The sequence below is a fragment of the Ochotona princeps genome, chromosome 15 (genome assembly GCF_030435755.1).
Source record: "Ochotona princeps isolate mOchPri1 chromosome 15, mOchPri1.hap1, whole genome shotgun sequence".
Classification (NCBI taxonomy): Eukaryota; Metazoa; Chordata; class Mammalia; order Lagomorpha; family Ochotonidae; genus Ochotona; species Ochotona princeps.
Window position 1 is genome coordinate 41360797 of NC_080846.1, and position 17628 is coordinate 41378424.

At 37.6% G+C, this 17628-nt stretch overlaps 1 protein-coding gene across 2 annotated transcripts in view; it reads right to left on the reverse strand.

The window, feature by feature from the left end:
- Positions 1-3590: 3590 nt before the first annotated feature.
- Positions 3591-17628, reverse strand: part of DCN (decorin) — a 34965-nt gene continuing 20927 nt past the window's right edge. For both annotated transcript variants that reach the window (XM_012926330.2, XM_012926329.2), the window contains exons 4-8: positions 17111-17324; positions 16316-16429; positions 11774-11867; positions 9892-10030; positions 3591-3981 (exon numbers count right to left, since the gene is read on the reverse strand). In XM_012926330.2, coding sequence (XP_012781784.2) covers positions 3787-3981; positions 9892-10030; positions 11774-11867; positions 16316-16429; positions 17111-17324 — 756 coding nt within the window. In that variant the 3' untranslated portion in view covers positions 3591-3786. The remainder of the gene's footprint in view (positions 3982-9891; positions 10031-11773; positions 11868-16315; positions 16430-17110; positions 17325-17628) is intronic.

Consider the following 17628-nt stretch of genomic DNA (forward strand, 5'->3'; position numbering starts at 1 on the left):
TAATTTTGTTTCCAATTACTATACTTTATGGCAAAAAAAGTGACAGTCTGTTACAGACCTGTTACTGGAAGTAATTGGGACAGATGGTATGTTGAATACATAAACAGGTCCACTGAAAGAAAAGTCTTAACAGTACATGTGGGAACTAAAAATGAAAAGTGAAGAGTAAAATGACTGTAACAGTGCAGCAGCCAAAAATGCCTGGGCTACAGGAAATTAGGTCTGAAAGACAATGAAAATTCTGTGTCTCACACCAGGCAAGGGTTGAACTTGGGTGAGCAAGAAACCACTGAAGAGAATGTTTTTAGTTGCCTTGAGGGGTTAGGCATTTCTTCATTCACACAAAGAGAAATGATGACATTTTGCATCTGCAGATGCAATCAAACTGGAATGAAGATGTCCTTGGAACTGTATGGCAGAAAACAGCACAAAGAAAACATAACAAAGAAATACAGCGCTGATGACTCAGTAACTGAGCGAACCAGAAAGCCACGGGAGACCAAAGTTATACCTGATGTACGTGAGGAGAATGACACAGTATGTTTATTGCCAGATCAAGGTTGTTGCTGATACGCGCGTTGAAAGAACTCATACATTCCACTCTGGAAAATGCAGGTCACTTGAACATGGCAAGATAACGGCCCGCAAGACTGAAAGTACTTCAACGGCAGCCAGCAAAAACACATGGAGGGAGGCTGCCGAGCCACAGAGGGTCACAGGCAAGCTCAGTTTCCATTCTTTCAAGCAAACCTCACATTGTCAAAGAGAAATTTTATTAAAAATAATAGAGACATTTTTTAAAGAAAGAAGAGAGTGGACATCAATAATTTACCGATGTCTTCCCTCAAAAGACGTGTTAAACTTCTATTTTCTGTAATTGTACATGTGACTTTATTTGGAAATATGATTTCTAGAGATGTCATGTAGTTGAATTGAGCTCAGGCTGAATATGGGAGGGAGCCAACTTCAGTGTGACTGTAGTCCTCACAAGGAGATGAGGAGAAACACAGTCACTCAAGAGACAGAGGCCATGGGAAATGGGAGGCTGAGTTGTGGGTCATCCCAAAAAGCAAGCAGAATCTACCTGTAGAAGCTTTGCAAGGATCCTGGCCTAATTAGCTCACTAATTTTGAATTTCAAGCTGTTGCAACTATAGGACAATAGATTTCTATTCTGTTAAAGCCATACAGTGTATGGTACTGCTTTTATTTTTTACTTAATAGGAAAGAAACATGAGAAAAGGGATGTTGTGCACTGACGAATCAAGCCTCTTTCCTCCATCAAAACTGAAGTATGTCTACTGTTAGGAAGCTGTGTTGGAATGTCTATCTTGCAAATGATAGTCCAAAATAGCTTTTCCATCTTTCTATCTCCACTTATCCCTCACCCTGTTTGCCCATGCAGTAGCAAGATCATTGATTTCCCTCTTGATGAGAAAGACTACAGCATATAGGTGCATAATTTCACCTCTAATGTGAAATTTGCATCATTCAAGACTAAAATATAAAAGCTGCATCATCAAAGCTGCAGCAAACGTAAGGATGAGTCAATCAAAATCCATTTCAGGAAAAAATAAACAGGAAATAGCATCCAATGATGGACGTGGGTCTTGGACATTCAATTGTGTTCCGGTGAAAATCACCGCTTGTCATTATAAAATAACAAAAATGTGAAAATTCTATTTCAGGGGATGAGAAAACAGCTTCACTCCCTCTTGTTGAACATATGGAAAAATCATATTTAACAGTTCTGCAAAGGATGCAATTTCCCTGTTGTTGTCTTTAACTCTGAGGTAGCAAATGTAAATACTAGCCACATTTGCTTCAGAAAAACAGTAAGTTAAAATCCTCCTTCATGCCAGCCTATCGATCTCAGAGGCCACCGTTTGACACAGTGAGTTAGAACACTGCTTGGGATTCCAGCATACAATGGCAGAGTGTTCATTTAAGCCTTTATTGCTTCCTGCTGATGTGCCTGGGAAAGCAGTGTAAGATGACTCAAGTGTTAGGGCCGCTTCTATCTGTGTGTGAGGCCCAGAGAGAGTTTTCTGGCTTCAGCCTGGTTCAAATGTACAGCTTGTGGTCATTTCAGGAGTGAACAGTTTGTGAGAGTTCTATCTCTGTAAGTGGGTGTGTGTGTATGTGTGACTATTCCCATCCTTCTCTGCCCCTCTTTCAAATAAACAAGCAATAAATAAACAGATTTAAAAATAAGTTTCCCAGGATAATCTCTTGGTCTGATGTTATCTTTGGTCTCTAACAACCTTTCTCTATCAATTCTTCCTGTGGAATTCAGAGATATCTGTTAAAACCTAACGTGACTGCTGCCCTCTCAAGGAATATCTCGTGTCCTTTGGCACTCACTCTGATCCTCCTCTCTAGGCCAATGCTATCACTTACAAATATTTTTATCATAAAATATATTTGGATATATTTCAATGACCATTTCCTCTATTGTACTGTTATCATCAAACACATTATGACCTATATCCCTATATATATAGGACACCCAGTACAACTTAAGTTGAATTACTGAAATAAATATATGTTGTCCGAAATATTTGCAGAATTGGAAGTTAGACCCCAATGAGTTAAAGTCAAAGATGGCATCATTCATTATTCTATCACCTTCCCTTTCAGTTTGATTAGCAGGGGCCATTAAGGAAGGTAATGCTAAAAGAACTGCAGAGAAACTCAGCTAAAACTCTTCCAACTGTAACCAAAAGTTCAAAAGGAGGACTGTTTTTTATTCCCTTTCTAGTTTAAAACGGTTGAGTTTTTTTTTTTAACTTGAAACCATTAAAAAAGTCCAACTGCATAAAATAAACTATCTCCACATGTTTACATATTAAATGTTGCAAGCACAAATGTACCATTTGATAAATATTTATTCTAATGAACTCAGCTCATTCCCCAGGCTTGTTTGTCTATTTTGATGACTGTTTCTAAATTCTCTGGGGAAAAAATCTAAAGTTAACAGTTAATTAAGGGCAAAAGCACTTTAACGTTTCTACTGGAAAATGCTCAGACAATAATCTAATTATATGCATGATATTTTTTAAATTGGCTTATTTGGAATATTGGTTACGTAGACCAAACAGAAATGATATAATTTGTGCACTACTTAAACATAAATATGGATAGTGTAAGTTGTCATACTCCAATGTCAAATAAGAGTAGAAAATATGGCTGCTTTTTTTCAAATCTCATCAGAAAGCTGAGCTTACTGAATGTTTATGTCTAAACTTTATTTTATAGTAATTGTAATGTATTCTTAATTATTTTTTCAAAATCTTTGACATTAGCAAAGCATTTATAACCTCTACGGAATTCACACATTCAAGTAAGGCTTTAAAAGTCACAGGGGAGGGTTAATGCATATGCAGCATTTAGCATTTGACTTCATGTCACCAAAGCTAACTCACCTAATTAATTACAAAAGAACAATACCCTTTCTATGTGATTCAGTCTGAATTTTCAAAAAGAAAAGCTTCACCAAATTACTGATATGTATATATTTACTAAAAGGTTTGCAATTGGTGAAATGAGAGTGTGGTGGTTCAGTTAATATAACAGAAAGCTTCAAAATGCTTCTCAATGTGGCAGGCAAAATTTTATTGAAGGCAATTATTTGAACTGCATATTTGACTTTATACAGGAGTCATGTGGGAAAAATATCCACATTATGGTTAGGTTTCCAGCATCTAGCTTTTATTCTTTATTTTATTTTAGCAATGACATTAACAGGATTTTGATGGGTTATAAAAAAGGAGGGTGTTCTTGGGAGTTACTTGTAGTTTCCAAACTGAATGGCAGAGCGCATGTAGACACATCTGAAGGCATCTCGCGAGATATCCCAGCGCTGCACAGGGTTGCTGAAAAGACTCACACCTGTGTAGGAAGCCTTTTTGATGTCGTACCGAGGTGGGCAGAAGTCATACCTTCCAACTGAAGATATACTGTTATTGTGAAGGTAGATAACCTGTCAGAGAAAAATCATGGGGAATGGTCATTTTTTCCCAATTATGTTGTCCTTCAAGTACGTAATTTGTTTTGCTGTATTTTCATTCTTTGTTTTGTGTATTTGGCACTTCTGTAATCGAACTATTTCTTCCTCCTTTTTCAGATGTGCTATTCCCTTCTCTAGTCTTCCCCATCACAGTAAATCTCTGTCCCACATTTTAGATGCTTGGGATTCTGTAAGAGATCAGAAGCCACTGAGATGCAGAGACCAACAAGGTATAATTTTCTTTTCCAAATGGAGACTCTAGGAAATAAATAACCATATGAAAAGAACAGATTTTCGGAGAGCAAAGGGGAACTCAAGAACAGTAATCTGGGTAGCTTTAATTACAGAGAACAAAATAACAGCAAGATTTGGGTAAGGTGGTAGGACTGGACTGAGCAAAGGAAGTGGATTCTAGGTATGTTTGAATGTTGAGCTACTGGTGTTTGATGATAAAAAGTGTAAGAGTAAGGGAGTACGAAGAATGAAAATTATGTTGATAACTAAGCACCTGATATTTTTATTTACATGTGTTTATACTGTTCTAAGGAAAGAAACGACCCCATTAAGAACTCCAGGATAGTTTAGTGCTACACTACCAAATTTAAAACTTTGTATATTGACCACATTGGTGGCTAAACAGAATAATCCTCCATCTACAGTGCTGGCATTCCATATGGGTGCCAGTTTGAGTCCCAGATGCTTCACTTTTGACTCTGCTCTCTGCCTATGGCAGCAGAAATGGTTCAAATTGAGCCCAACATGGTAGATTAGGAGGCTAAAGTCTTCGCTTTGCATGTGCCAGCATCCCATATGGGCACTGGCTCTAATCCTGGTAGTCCTGCTTCTCATCCGGCTTCCTGTTTATGGTCTGGGAAAGCAGTCAAGGATGGCCCAAAAGCTTGGGACCATGCACCCCCACGTGGGAGACGTGGGAGAGGCTCCTGCCTCCTGGCTTTCGATTGGCTCAGCTCTGTTGCAGCCACTAGGAGAGTATATCAACAGATGGAAGATCTTCCTCTCTGTCTCTCCTCCTCTCTGTATATGTGACTTTCCAATAAAAATAAAATAAATCTTTAAAAAAACCTGAAGAGAATCAAGATGGCGGAATAGGGTAAGGACACGTTTATACAGACGGAAAAACATTTAACCAGGATGAAGCAGAGAGGACATATTTCAGGAAATAGGAGAGGACAGAACAACAGCAGAGGGGTGCCTGGAGACTGACAGACACAGGAAAGCAGTGGACACAACGGTGTGGTGTTGCAGTGTCTGATATTCCAGCACGGCGATCTGACCTCCACAGCAGCCGGAACTCCACCAGCAACCAGGTGGGAAGGGACTTTCACTGGGAGCTTGGGTGGTGAACCCAGACAAAGAAATGTCCATTCTGCTGGTCCGTTTGATTTGACCAGGAGCAGAGACAGAGCAGCAGATCTCAGACGGGCAGTGCGAGAACAGAGTGGATTTCACCGTCCAGTCAGCCCCCTAGAGCTGAATTGGGCGCCATTTTGCGTAAGAAGGAAAGAGCGAGGGAGAGGACTGAGCATGCGCTGAGCTGGGAGTGAACTCATTTCTGTCTGGGTGAACTGCAATGACGTGGCATTCTACGGGTTCCACTCAGGGCAGGTCTGGGATAGCCCTCGGATCTGACAGCCAGCAAATCAAGAACCTTAGTGGTTGTACAGCAGGTGCCATTTTGGGCACTGTGCAATAGCTTTGGGACTGCAGGGGACAACAGTGAACTGCGCATGTGCTGATCTCGTGAGAACTTGCTGAGGTCCGAGATTGCACTGGTCCCGCAGGAAAATAATACTGACTGTGACATCGTACGGGTCAAAATAGGTCCGTGTGGCACCCAGATCTAATGTCCAACAGATTCCAGCAAGATCAGCGCCACCAACAACCTAATTATATAGGACACCTGGTGTCTCTCTAATCCTGGGACCTGCTCCAACCAGAAGCGGGAGAAAGGTTGCAGACACAACAGTGCAGCCTCACCACGGTATCACAGGAGGTGGTGAGTGGTGAGCCAAGAGCTGGGGCTGTGGAGACCATGGTGGAAATCTGACATAAGAACCCAGACCTGGAACTTGCTGGAGGTTGTGGCACAAGTGGCTGCAAGAAAAGTTGTGTACCAACTGCAATAAGTAAAATCACATTGTAGACCTGTGGGTGACACAGCTTAGAAACCTGCCAAAAGGAGAAGACTCTGCTAAACAGAAGTACAATGATCAAGAGCAAAAGAAGAGACAAAGGCACAATGAATATTGCCGAAAACTCTCCTGCAAGGGAGCAAAATCCTATGCCAATCTCAGAGTTAACTGAGGAAGACATCGAGAAAATGGGGCACACAGAATCCTTAAGACTCATTTTGAAGATTCTGATCAACAATGAGAAGCTTATGCAAGAGTTCAAAGAATTTAAGGAAGCAATAAAGCAAATCAAGGCTGGTATATCAGAAATTAAGAACACAGTAGAGCAAATTAACAGTACAGTGGAGAGTCTCCAAAATAGAATGAAGCAAGCAGAAGAAAGAATCTCAGAATCGGAAGGTATTTCCTGTCACCAGGGGAAAGCAAACAAAAAGCTGGAAGCAGAGCTGGATCAGGCCAAAAAAAGTGTTCAAGAACTGAAAGACACTAATAAGAGGCCAAATATAAGAGTTATGGGAGTCCCAGAAGGTGCAGAAAGAGAAGCTGAGTTTGCAAATGTATTTAATGAAATAATAAAGGAAAATTTCCCTAATCTAGAGGAAGAATTGGGAAACAACATCCAGGAAGGGCACAGAACTCCCAACAGGCTTGACCAAAAGCGATCTTCACCACAACATATGATCATCAAGCTCTCTTCAATTGAACATAAGGAAAAGATCCTTAAATGTGCATGTGAAAAAAATCAATTGACATATAAAGGAATGCCAATTAAGCTCACAGGAGATCTCTCACAGGAAACTATACAGGCAAGAAGAGAATGGAGGGACATATTCCAGATTCTAAAAGAAAAAAAATGTCGGCCCAGGATAACATATCCAGCAATGCTTTCTTTTGTCTTTGAAAATGAAATAAAATTCTTCCACAGTAAAGAAAAGCTAAAAGAATTTGCCTCTTCCAAACCTGCCCTACAAATGATACTTCAAGATGTTCTCTTGACAGAGAAGAGGAATAGCACCTACCAAAACCAAAGACAAATGGGAAGAACATCCCAGTAAAATGACAACAGAAGACTAAACCAATGAACAACCCATTCCTAAAATGACAGGACCAACGTCACACCCATGTATATTAAACTCTGAATGTAAATGGCTTAAGCTTAATCAAACATCATAGAGTAGTAGACTGGATTATAAAACAAAACCCATCTGCTTATTGTCTGGAGGAGACACACTTCAACAAGATTAGCGGAAACTGTATCACATGGGTTTTGTTATTCTCTGTTAGTTTCATCTCTTCAAAACACTTCCTTCTGATTAAATCATTCAATGACTTGTATATCATACGGTAGCATCATTTTCTTCAAGAAGGTTCTTGATTTTCATTTCTTCAGCTACACATTAGTCATTTAATAGCATGTTATTTAACTTCTTGGTGTTGTTAATTTCTTTTTTCTCCCTGTTGTTGATTTTGTTTTGTGGCTTTTCATTTAAGGGGATGTATAGTAGCTGTGTAATGGAGACTGTCATATCTAGTAACATGTCATTTAACTTCAGGCATTGTAAATTTCTATTTGTTGATTTTGTATCACGACTTTTCATTTAAGGGGATGTACAGTAGTTGTGTAATCGAGACTATCATATCTAGTAACATGTCATTTAACTTCATGGCATTGTAAATTTCCTCTTTTCTTTCTATTGTTGATTTTGAAACATGACTTTTCATTTAAGGGGATGTACAGTAGCTGTGAAATGGAGACTAACATTTAGATGTGAGGATGTAGTGTGGTATGCATTTCTGCTTCCAGACAAAGATGGACTTACAATGAAACTGTTTACTATTTCTTGACAATAGGATTCTGGACTCTCTGCCATTGTCCAGGCCCGCAATGATGGACATAAGACTGAGTATGAAGAACTATATGTTAGTAATGATATAGAGGAACTTTGGGGGAGGGAACTGGGGAGCGGATAAGGGAATATGAAACTGTACTATAAAATAATAAGAATAATAATAAAATGAATAAAAAAATTAAAAAAACCTGAAATGTTTCAAGTCCTTCGACATCTGCACCCACCCATAAAATCTGCCTTTCAAATAAAAATAAATGTATCTTTAAAAAACTATATAAATGATTTTACCTACGAAAAAGTATGAGGATAGAATTTATGTGTCACTATCAAAGAACTAAGTATCTGTTTAAACTTTTAAAACAGACATGTCTTAAATATAATTGTTCACTGAAAATTAGATCAGATTTATATGTAAAATTTTTTGCATAATTATATGATTAAAGTTTTTGAATATTGTGGGATAGTGGGAAAAGCCAACACCTACAGTGACAACATCCCATTTGGATGCTAGTTAGATTCTTGCTTCCTCCATTTCCCATCTAACTCTTCACTGATCGCCTGGGAAAAGCAGTGGAAGATGGGCCAAGTGCTTGGTACCTGGCATGCACATGTGAGGTCCATAGGAAGCTCCTGCCTCTTGCCTTAATGCTGCCCCAGCTCTGGCTGTTGTGACCCTCTGGGAAGTTAACAAACAATGTAAGACCTTGTTCTTTCTTCCCTTTCCTCCCTTCTCCTCTGCTTTTTCTCTCCTTTCCTCTGTTCTTCTCTCTCCTCCCTTTATCTGTCTCACTCTGTCTCTTTTCTCCCATCCTTTCTCTCTCCTTCCCTCCTTATCTCTCTCTGGATGTGTGTGTAACTGGCTTTGAAATAAATAAATCTAAAATTTAAAAAATTGAACCATTTGAATGATGTTTTGTTTTGCTTCCTTAAAGTTACAAGGTAGAGTCTTGTATTATTATCCGTGAAAACAGTATCATGGTTTAGCAACATGTCTTCCTTTTTCAGACTTATAAACTGTAAAATACTACCAGTACTCTGAAGCACTCAATCACATCTTTCTGTTCTAAAAACCTTAATTTGAGTTTAATATAAAATTAATTTGATCACACTGAGCAGATCATTCCTCTTGAATGGCAGTTTGTTGACGTTAAAACAGTGCATCATAGACCGCATCATCTTGCCTGGTTAATACTTGTTTACTTCACTGATCTCTGAGCTGAAACTACTCTTTCACAAGACATGTTACACATTGGCAGAATATAATAAATTATAAGTATTAATAATATTTCATAATTTAATATTTATTATTAATACTATTATTGATACATTCAAAGTAATAGTATTAGCCTAAAAATAATAGTTTAAGCCTTCAGTTTTATAAGATAAGAAAGAATGCTTATGTGGAAACATTAAAATTGTCTCTCTGTAGAATGGTCTGAAGGGTTTTCTCTGTCGCACACATCTAGGTTAAAATCTTCTTCCAACATGATGGCATTTGGAGATGAGGTCTTTTGACACAAGTGCGGAGCCCAAGCAGAGCCAATTCAGGCCCTTATAGTAAGAAGCCTGAAATCTTGCTTGCTTCTTCTGCCATGTGAGGGTAAATCAAGAAGTTGGCAGTTTTAAAGGTGTAAATGGTATCTTCCAGAACTTAATCATGACTCCACCCTGATCTCCGACTCCCCTACTTCTACACTTGGCAAAATAAATGTGTGTTATTTAACATAACAATTTATTCTTTTGGGGGGGGAGATATGGCAGCGCTAGCTGAGACATTCTGCAAGCACTAATTCTAGGCAGAGCTTCCTGACTCTTAGCATGTTAGGAGGGAAGGGTTACTCTTCGGTTATTCTTCAGAGTTAGCAGTGGCTTTGTATTACCTGGAGGTATTTATGATCTGCCAGACCACCAGGTACTCTGATAAGTTTGTTGTTGTCCAAGTGAAGTTCCCGCAGATGAGGGACATTGGCCAGAGTACCATTGTCCACAACAGAGATGCTGTTGAAGCTCAGACCCAGTCTGTAACAGAAAGCAGAATTCAATGAGCACATCACATGTGGATGCCTTTCCAACAGATGCTGTGACATTAATCTAGCTGACAGGGAAAGATGATTTTGTTTGGATTTATGTTATTCCTCCTGGTTAGAACACTATTTCTAATCACTTTAAGCCTCAACAAAGCCATTTGTTCTCAAGATTTCAGCCCAAACTTAATTGGCACTCCTCTGACAGAACATGACTGTATCTCTACAGCATCATGTGCTCAACCTCTAAAAACCTTGGATAGATGGGGTCTTAAATTTTTTATTTGCTTATGTATTTGAGAGGTGGTAAAAAAAGAGGGAGAAAGAGACCAACTGTGAAACAGAGAAAGGAGAGATTGAGAACAAGCTTTCAGTGATTCTACACTCTACTGACTCACCCAAATACCCACAGTGGCCGGGAATTAACAGACTGGAGCTGAGAGCTGGAAACACAAGCCAACCTGCACATGTGGGTAGCAGGAGCCCAATTCTGAACTATCACTGTTGTCCCTCGGAGTGCGCATTAGCAGGGAGTTGGTGTCAGCAGCTGGAGTTTGAAATTGAGTCTAGGTTTTCCAATGTCGGATCTTAACCATTAAGTTAAACCTCTAAACCAGAGTGTGTTTTAAAAGTCTGCATACTGGAATGCTTCTCACTGGAACAGTGATTGTTCTGTGGTAAATGTGCTATTAACACAGAACTAGACATGTTCCATAAATAGCTGCCAAACTGATTCCTATGTGTTATAAATAGAGCTAACTCATTTGAGAGAAAATTTTTTTAAAAAGTAGTGTTATCACTTCAGAAACAGAGCAACTGTATATCTTAACATTTATTCATTGGAAATGAAAGTTACAATATTCTAAAAATTCTATAAACCTGCCTGCTGTAAAGTTGAGAAGACTTAACGTTTTTATCTAGCTTGCTCCTCAGTGGCTCTGTAACCATCTCAGAATTTTTCTGGTGCCAGCCTTTCTAGAAATCGGTATGAAGATATACTTTGTGTCTGTTTATCTATCACGGAAAAAAGATAAGTGAGTCAATTTGGCATAATATTGTATTTTTCTATGGGAACATTCTTCCAAATATGTGAATGAAGAACAGAATATTTTTTGAAGACAACTGAAAAAGTTTGTAAGTGCTTGCTTTTCTTAATATTTAACCAGATTGTAAAAAACAGAGATTGCAATTAAGTTAGAAAGCAGAATCGACAGTTAACAGTTATTTTTTAAGAGTTAAAGAAAGAAACATTTTATTTTATTTACTAACGTTAGGTGTAAGAGTCATTTTATCTTAAACTCTTCAGAGAATAAAGGGTTAGGGGATCTCTTCACAAGTATTTGATAGGAATATGTCAGAAGTTCAGTATGTCCTGCTATCTTTCATTTTGATGCATTTGCAAATTCCAGACAGAATTCACTTAATTTTTTATCACTAATAAAACTAGCATATGTTCAATGAACATATTCATTAAACATTTTTGAAATAAGAAAACCTCATATATAAACTATACAAATAATACTGTGTTCAAAACACATGAAACTGATCTTGGTGGCTATTGCAAGTATCTTACTATTTCCCTTCATTAAAGGATGGTAATCAGACGCACGGGGGTCTGATAGTATTACAAATAAGAACAAAGTGCTATGTGTCAAAAAGGAATCCTTTTTCTTACTCTGAGCATACAGGTGCTAATCTACCTAGCTATTCTTAGGATGTTGGGAAAATACATCATTACTTAGCCAAATTAATCAGTCCTTTCAGGTCAGATGCACCAACTTTGGTGATTTTATTTCCATCAAGATGTAGTTCAGTAAGGGTTTTGGGCAGACCTGGAAGAAGGAAATAGAAGAAATTAATAGAGTAGATAATCATTACATGTACAAAAAGTGGAGTAACTTACTGAGAATCAATTTTCTAAGATGGGTAGTTTCAAAGAGTTGGTTTTCCTTCTCACCTTTTTCTTTCCCCTTTGTTTCTTTTTGTAATGATACGTGCTTTTGAAGCATTGCAAGTCCTCCCTAGTTTTATCCTAGATATGCTCTAAGAAAAATATAAATTATTCTGGTAGGTAGCAAACATTTGTCCTGGCAATTACAGAACTGAGGTTCAACCTTCAATCTGATGATTCTCTTCTACTTTTTTTTCTTTCTGTTTCTCTAATCTTTATTTCTTTTTATTCATTATTATCATTTTCCATAATACAGTTTTTGTAAGTATAAGGATTCCTCTCTCCACTTCCCCTCTCATCCTCCCTCCCCATTTTCCCTTCCTGCCATTCCCCCCCCCCCCGATATTATCACAGTAGTATAGTCCTTTTGTAACAAATTTAGCAATCTGCTATAATACACTTAAGTGTATTATGGCATTGTAGATTAGGCAAAGGAAGAATATCTAGTATTGTACTGCCAAGGTATATTTCACTGTTTCATTAGGATGCCTCTTTTTCTTGGGAGTGAAGACACACACTGCAACTTATCTTCATTTCCCGGCAGGCTAGTCTCCGTTATACAGTTCCTCTATCAGAATACATTTGTTTACCTACAAGGCTATATATTTTGTGTTTTGCATGGAGGTTGTCTTCTCAGAGAAAACATGATATTTGTCCTTTTGGGATTCCCCTTTTAGTGGCCACTGATATAGGATATGAACCATTAACGGGGAAATGAGCATTTGAACTGTAATCAGGAGATTTACCTATATGCAGATGTTAGTTATAAACTGAGACAGCATTAGTGATTAACACTGATACACTCTGCAAGCGTTATCCTTACTCCACAAAGGTCTTCCAACAGGTTATATAGAAAAGGCTACAGCTCATTTAGATATGTTACATCGTGACTGTTTCTTTTATGCAACAAAAGTGCAGAGTCAATAGCTGAGGAATCTGCCATATGTAGACCATCTTGAAAAATAACCTTAAATGCAAAGTACCCACTAAGCTTCTGGGTAGTACTTTTTGAATGGTTGCATTTTCAAAACCTTAGTATTGTAAATTTAAGTTGAAATGCTTTATTTTCATTTCGTGCGGCCACATAAGGATGCATCATGCTTTTATATAGCTTTTTAATAACATCTGTCTCCACTTAAATAAATAGCAACTATAAAGAAGACGGCCAATCAATTACATTTTTAACTAACATCTGATGGACAGAACATCTTGGTTAGTTGTCTATAAAGGTAATAGAACTAGAAAAACTCTAAGTCAAATTTGGTTACAAATTTTCATTAGAATTTATTTACTTTTGTAAGTGTCTATTTATTTTGTAGCTTAGTCCACATTCGATTGAAAAAAAACATTACCTATCTATGTTTCTTAAGGAATATTAGTTATCCATGTTTTGTGGGGAATTTTTTAAGGAAAGAAACTTGTAATTATTATATGTTTTTTAAACACTGAACATTTAAGTTGATGTCGTCCCTAACTTGATTCTGATAATTCTTATATGTATGAAATATTGGTCATTACTTCCATGTAAGACCTAAGAAACACAGAAACTAAATTTACAAATGTTATGGATTGTTCCTTTTTTATCTAGGCAGTTTAATATGCTCCTGATGTCAAAAGTAAGTTAAAATTACATGTTCTTCACTGCAGCCAATGAGATCACAGTTGGTGGGGGTGAGCCCGAGTCTGTGTCCTGTTGTCAATGACAGTTTATAAGACCAGACACAACGATGAGAGCAGTAGTAATTTCATTTAAGTAAGAGAAAGAGAGGCTCTGAATGGAAGGGCTGCTAGAAACAAAAGACCAAGCCAAGGCCTGGCAGCATGTCCTGGCAGGAGATGGTGGGATGGCAGCAGAGTGGCTTGATTTTAGTCCTGGGCTCCCTTAATAGGAGATCTTACTCATTTGGGGAACTATATTTCTTACCAACTGAATTCACTTGGGGGTCTTTTGTCTCTTGATTAATCACCATCCCAGCCAAGAAATTCTCCAATGAATCATCATGTGCCCAGAGACAGAAGGTGAGCAGAGCATGTGGCCAATTATTTTATGGTCAGTGCAGCCCCGGGCGCTGGCCCCTCCAGCCACCATGCAGCGTCATTTCCACAACTAGTCCTCAGATGCCTGGCGCTGGTTCGTCTCCAGCCTTCTCTGGCTGCTGCTGCCTCTCCTTAACAATGTCCAACATGGGAACTCCTTACTCTAGAAATAACACCTTCTCCTACGGGCGTCAGCTTTTGCCTGCCTGTCTTGTGTGTAGAATGCCTTAAGAGTCTGTTCTCAAGACAGTCTCTGTGGCACTAAGCCATTCACGGAAATCACAAGTCTTCCCTAAGACGGTTCACAGAAACCGGAAACTAGAACTCCTATCCCAAAGCAAACCATAAAACATAAAATGATCATGCTCTCTTCTCGCTTGACACTTCATAAAAGATAAATCATAATGAAGGTCACTTGACTAAATACTACCTATGTTCCTTTTATCTCACTTGTATCCATTCCTTACAAAAATCTTAGAATATATAAAATATATACATACACACACACATATATATCCATATGGGTATATATGTGTGTTATGTATATGCATATATATGCATATATGTATATATAATTAAATTTTCTATTTATACATTAAACTGATGTTTTAAAAGGGTTAATAATGATTTTAAAGTCACAGAATAACTAAATTTCTGAATTAGACCTCTCGTGAAATTGGTCTAATCTGAGGCAATGATTTTATAACCTCTATATCACAGTCTACTGATTTATATCTACATATTGATGAAATTATCGTCAATGGGTGATGATGTGCCTACCTAAGTGTAAAAGGACAATAGAGATAGCAAAGATTAGTAAGAAAACATTCCATTGGAATATGAACTCTCAGAAATTAGAATGAATGTGGAAGCACACGAAAGAATTAGCCATTATTACTAGAGGCATGTATCTACATTTTGTGCCTAGTTCATGAACAAGGTTTTGAAATTGGAAGGGACAGTGTTAACAGAAAATTGGATTGTGTAGAAGGAATTGGTAGACCTGAAAAGTTTGGCATAGGGCAAATGTGCAAATTAGAAGAATTTATGATTTGTAGTTTGATGCCCTTTTTGAATCACAAAGACTGGTCCATGTGCCTTTAGTGGAAAGCAATTGGCATGATGATCTTGCACCTTATGGTTGCGGGATGATGGTTGCTTATTTGTCTGGTTACTCTGGATGGAAAGTTCCTAAAAGCAGATATAACATACTATCTACTGGCCTATTCTCAATACTTGGCACATTGTCTAATGTCAGTGAATATTAAAACATTTTACTAAAATAGAAGCTAATTATAATCTCCTGCTCATCCACATGCTTGATGTTCTTTCAGTAATTTATTCAATTCTAAAATAACTAAGTGAAGAATGGATATTAAATTCATTCCCAATTCGGAGATAAACAAATTGAGGAATAGATGTTGAATAACTTGTTCAAGTTCTTTAGGTCAATTAGTAGTGAACTGAACTTGAGCCAACTGACTTCAAAAATCTGTACTTCACAAAAAAAATTGTCACTCCTATTAAGCAAAATAGTGGATCTCTCTATTTGGATATTAAGCTGTGAGTTGTCCTAAATAGAAGAGTTATCTATGATACTAGAAAAATCAAAGTAAATATTGGTTCAATTTTGGATATATTGCATGAATATCTGTATCTGTGGTATTGAGATATCTATTTAAAATAACTACACTTTGTGACAAGCAAACTACATGATCTATGAATACACAGTGTTTGGAGGTTCAGTTGGAATTTATAAGGAGTATATTTATCTCCACAGTGATCCTGGATCATCTGGTGATCATATCTTCCCACTGGGAACAATATCAGGGACAAACAATTTAGCAGAAATAAGACTGATCACTTATACAATAATTAAAAATTCCTTGGCTTTTTTAAAAAGGCCAAAGCCTTTGAATTTATTTTTTAAAATATTTACTTATTTATTATTTTGAAGGCAGAGAGAAAGAGAGTATGAGAGAGTAGAGAAATCTCCAAACTGCTGGTTCATTTCCCAAATGTCTACAGCAGCTAGGGGAAAACCAGGATACAGCCATGAACTGGAAACTTCATCAGTCCTCCTCATACGTGACAGGAACTCAGTTGCTAAAAGTATCACCTGCTGCTTCCAGGGTGTGTATTAGAAGGGACCTGGAACTGGGAGCAAGGTTGAAACTCCAGCCCACATACTCCAATGTGGTACATGGGGGTTCCAACATAGTGACTTAACTTTATGCCAAATGTGCATTCCTACATCTCGATTATTGAGTATTGTGAATAATTTTCTATTACCTTGAGGAATAGTAGTTATGTTGGTATCAGCAATACGTAGGTAGGAGAGCTTGATCATGTCTTTGAAGGCTCCGCTTTCAATTCCTGAGTTCTTCAGGGGGTTGGTGCCCAGTTCTGTACAAATCCAAGAAATACAAGGCTTTCGGTGAAAATGTTAGGGTATTAAAGATCAGAATAGCATGTGTGTCAGCAAGGATTCTGAAAAGAGAGGGTGATAAAAAGAGAGGGTGGGAGAGAGGGGGAAAACATACACTGTATTCCTCAAAAGAATGACAAAATAGGGATAAAATGTTCCTTCTTAGAACCAGCAAAATGAGCAATAATTTACACAAAGGCAACACCAGCAAAATAATAATAATAATAATAATAATAATAATAATAATAATAATACCAAGTTACTGAAGGCAATCTGAGTCTGTGCTGCATGTCCTTCAGCCCTAATGCTTCCTCCGTATTTTCAGATTTTCAGAAACAAGGAAGAGAAGTATTATCATATGGTACAAATACAAAATCCCAAAGTTCCCAAGCCTGCTACTGTACTACATATTGGCTTAGTGTATGGAGACTTAATTGATTTACCTTCTCAAGGGTCTTTGAATTCTCTTAAGGAGAACCTTGATTCATGGTCTTAATGTTATAGCAATATATGAAGACTACACTATTGTATATACTAATACAGGGAAAATCAATGGGGGAGGGAATTTGGAAAGAAGGTAGGGATACCGGAACCAATGCAACTGGATCATTAAAATAAGAAAAATTAAATTAAGTTAAATTTGAAAAGAATATCCATACCTATGACAATTGTCTTGTTCAATGGAATTAACGCAGATTTTCGTAGTTTAGTGATCTCATTCTCGTGGATACGCAGCTCTTGAAGAGAGTTGGGCATATTTTCTGGCAATTCCTGCAGCTTGTTCTTGGACAAATAAAGTCGCTCCAGTTTCATCAAAGGTTTAAATGCTGCAGGGCTGATTTTGCTAATTTTGTTGTTGACAAGGATCAGTGTCTATAGAAAGTGAAAAAATACCTTATCCTTAATTTATTTGTTGAAAAAATAATTCAAAAGACACAGGGACAGTGAGAAAAAGAAAGAGAAATATAAAGGCACTTAGACATATTGAAAAAAGCCTAAGAAATTTGTCTTTAGATGTATGTTTCTGCATATAGGAGGATTCTGTGGAGCAAAAAAGGGAACTACAATGAAAGGACAGATGTAATTTCCAGTCTCACAAATGCAGGAGTATTTTCAGACAGTAATGACTATGATTAATCCATGAACCTCCTCATGTGACTCACACTGTTTGATGAAT